We start from the raw sequence: 2661 nt of genomic DNA on the forward strand, positions 1-2661 counted from the left end.
GCATGGCTGCAAACATCAAAGGACTGTATTTCAACAATACAAAGTGTTGCCTTGTGGCGTCTGTAAGAATGGCCTGGTGGAAGTGATCGTTCTTTTTTGTACATCCGGGAACACAAATGAACACAAACAACGAACTTATGACTGCTCTCAATTCCTGTACTCTGTATATGCGGCAAATTCCAGAGATTGCTTATATATGACTACCCTAGCTGTTCGCTGGAGACTCGGATTTGTGTGCCTTAATAGTTGAAAGTGATGTATCGCTTCAAATCATCATGAACGCATAAGCATGACTAAAAAATTACATATCACGACTAACGCATACCGTATCTGCCGCGTATTTCCTGAGAGCGTCTATAGACGCCTCCATGTGTTTCCTGGCACCTCCGTGAAGATTGCCTAAGTAGAAGTCGTCGTAGTAGCGTGCGAACTCCATGTCATTACATATCATCACACATTTGGCGGGTAATCCGTCACGCCCGGCACGTCCAATCTGTAGGTACAGAAATGAAGGAAACGCTGATCTGTCGCATATAAAAACTTTTTCATTCATACGAAATCAAAATGCTCCATTAAAATAAGAAACTATATATGTATCTAGACACATACTACCGTCAGCTGTAGAGCGACGACTCCAATTTGCGTGCACTTCTCTCGACATAATTCTATATTTGTGTGTGTATATCTAAAATAGCTCTTCACGTGTGAGAACTTAACGTGTACAAGGCAAGGTAGTGTTTATAATATTTAAAGGTGATACAGAATAGTTCTGCATCTGTGTGTTTATCTATTCCCATGTGTAAGAATGCATACATATTCCCACTAGTATGTTTTTCGGATATATATATATATGTGTGTGTGTGTGTAGACATGCTGAAAAGCGAGACACGGTCAGTAAGATCGCACCTATGTGTGCACACACGTGCCCAAACATACCCATGCCATACTTTTTAAGTTGCCAAAATGTCAGACGTGTACATTCTTGTAAATCGACGTCACTTGTTTTAGCCATAGGAGCATGTTAAGCTCTATCACGCACTTGAGAGATTGAATATTTGTGTGTTGAAATTCCGTGCGTTTCACTAATCTCGCAAATAGCTGATCACAGTTTGAGTAAAATTTGCACTTGACTGCAATATGAAACATACAAGAGCTTTATGTATGCTAATGTATAATATTCCTGAAAAGTATAATGTGTACTCTGGGGACGAACGAATAGTATCCGTTACTCAAAATGGGTCTAATGGAAATTGGAATCGGTTGGTACTCTTACCTGCTGATAGTATTCTTCTATTGTCTTGGGGGGGCCATAGTGGACAACGCGACGGGTGTCCGTCTTATCAATTCCCATTCCAAACGCTGTGGTCGCCACAATGCACTGTGCGAAGGGGTAAAATTGGAAACTGTTATCAGATGAGCAGCCCACTGGTATAGAATATAATGGAACCGTAAAATGTTCAGATTCTAGTATGAGAATAATCTACAACGAACTGACTTGAAAAGAAGAAGTAGACATGTACCGCCACCTTAACTACTAGGCAGTAGTAAATCTCTTCTCTCACTATATCTTGTCCATGCACATTTTCATATATGCGTGATAGGGACGCACATTACAAATACATGTTTGAATCTGGAAGACCCAAATTGAATACGTACCGCCACTTCGCCACTGAGGAATCCGTAATGGGCCTCCTCTCTCGAACTCAGTGACATGCCAGCATGGTACCCTCGGATTTGCACCTGGTCCTCTGACGACACAAATCGCTCCTGCAGATACTCAGTAACCTAAGAATGGAAGGCAAAAAAATACATGTCAGTCTGTGTAGATAAAACCCTAACCGGCAACACATACAAAGTTTGACCGTGTGTCAGTTTATACAGATGATCAACGACGCAAATATAATTGAGCTCAAGCCAGCTTGTGCGGGTACCCAGTGACCAACAAATAGAATTTTAACACGCGTTGGGCTGTGCAGCAACAACGAACACGTCATGGCGCAAACAGCTACAATGCGGAAAGACTCCCAGAGACAAACTATAATCTAAATGTATGTTGCTCGTCAATCTTTCCAAATTTGTATATATCCAAGTGTACATTTGAAATGTTTTGAGGGAGGCACAGCGGATGATAGTTGACGGTGGCAGTTGCAAAGAATCTCGATACTGCAATGGGTTTATACACACAGCCACCCCTTACACATTCGAAGCGAATCTATGAATACGGTATTCAGGGTCAAACAGTTGCTACAGAAATGAATCGCCATCGTTGCTAAATGTGCGTACATTATATACTTGTATACCTTTTCGACATCCTTGCGCGTCACACAATATACAATTGTGGCTTCTCCCCGCGGTCTCTTCTTCAGATCGTTGACCAGAAAATCAAGATTGGCGTCAGGACCTGAAAACAACCAAAATCGAAGAATAGGCTTTTGAAATACAGTAAACACATTCAAACTATTCCTGAAGAGTGTAGAATTGCGCACTTCGTGTGATCACGAACGTCTAGATTTGAAAGAAAATTGCAGTCATGCACCACTTAGAGCTTATTTTGGAACTTACATGCTTCACAATAACGGAATATATGAAGTTGATTGGCAGAGCTACATCTTTTGTTATGAGCATAAATTCACTATTAATGATAACATCATACACACAATT

General features: G+C 41.0%; 1 protein-coding gene across 1 annotated transcript; it reads right to left on the minus strand.

Moving 5' to 3' along the window:
* Positions 1 to 301: 301 nt before the first annotated feature.
* Positions 302 to 1378, minus strand: SARC_04012 (hypothetical protein; the record flags this gene model as incomplete). The annotated part of the gene is made up of 2 exons (XM_014302189.1): positions 302 to 493; positions 1274 to 1378. Coding segments are annotated over 2 exons (297 nt in total), but the record flags the coding sequence as incomplete, so codon positions are not given.
* Between the last annotated feature and the right edge of the window lie 1283 nt (positions 1379 to 2661).

The sequence above is a fragment of the Sphaeroforma arctica genome (genome assembly GCF_001186125.1).
Source record: "Sphaeroforma arctica JP610 unplaced genomic scaffold supercont1.215, whole genome shotgun sequence".
In the NCBI taxonomy this organism is placed as follows: domain Eukaryota; class Ichthyosporea; order Ichthyophonida; genus Sphaeroforma; species Sphaeroforma arctica.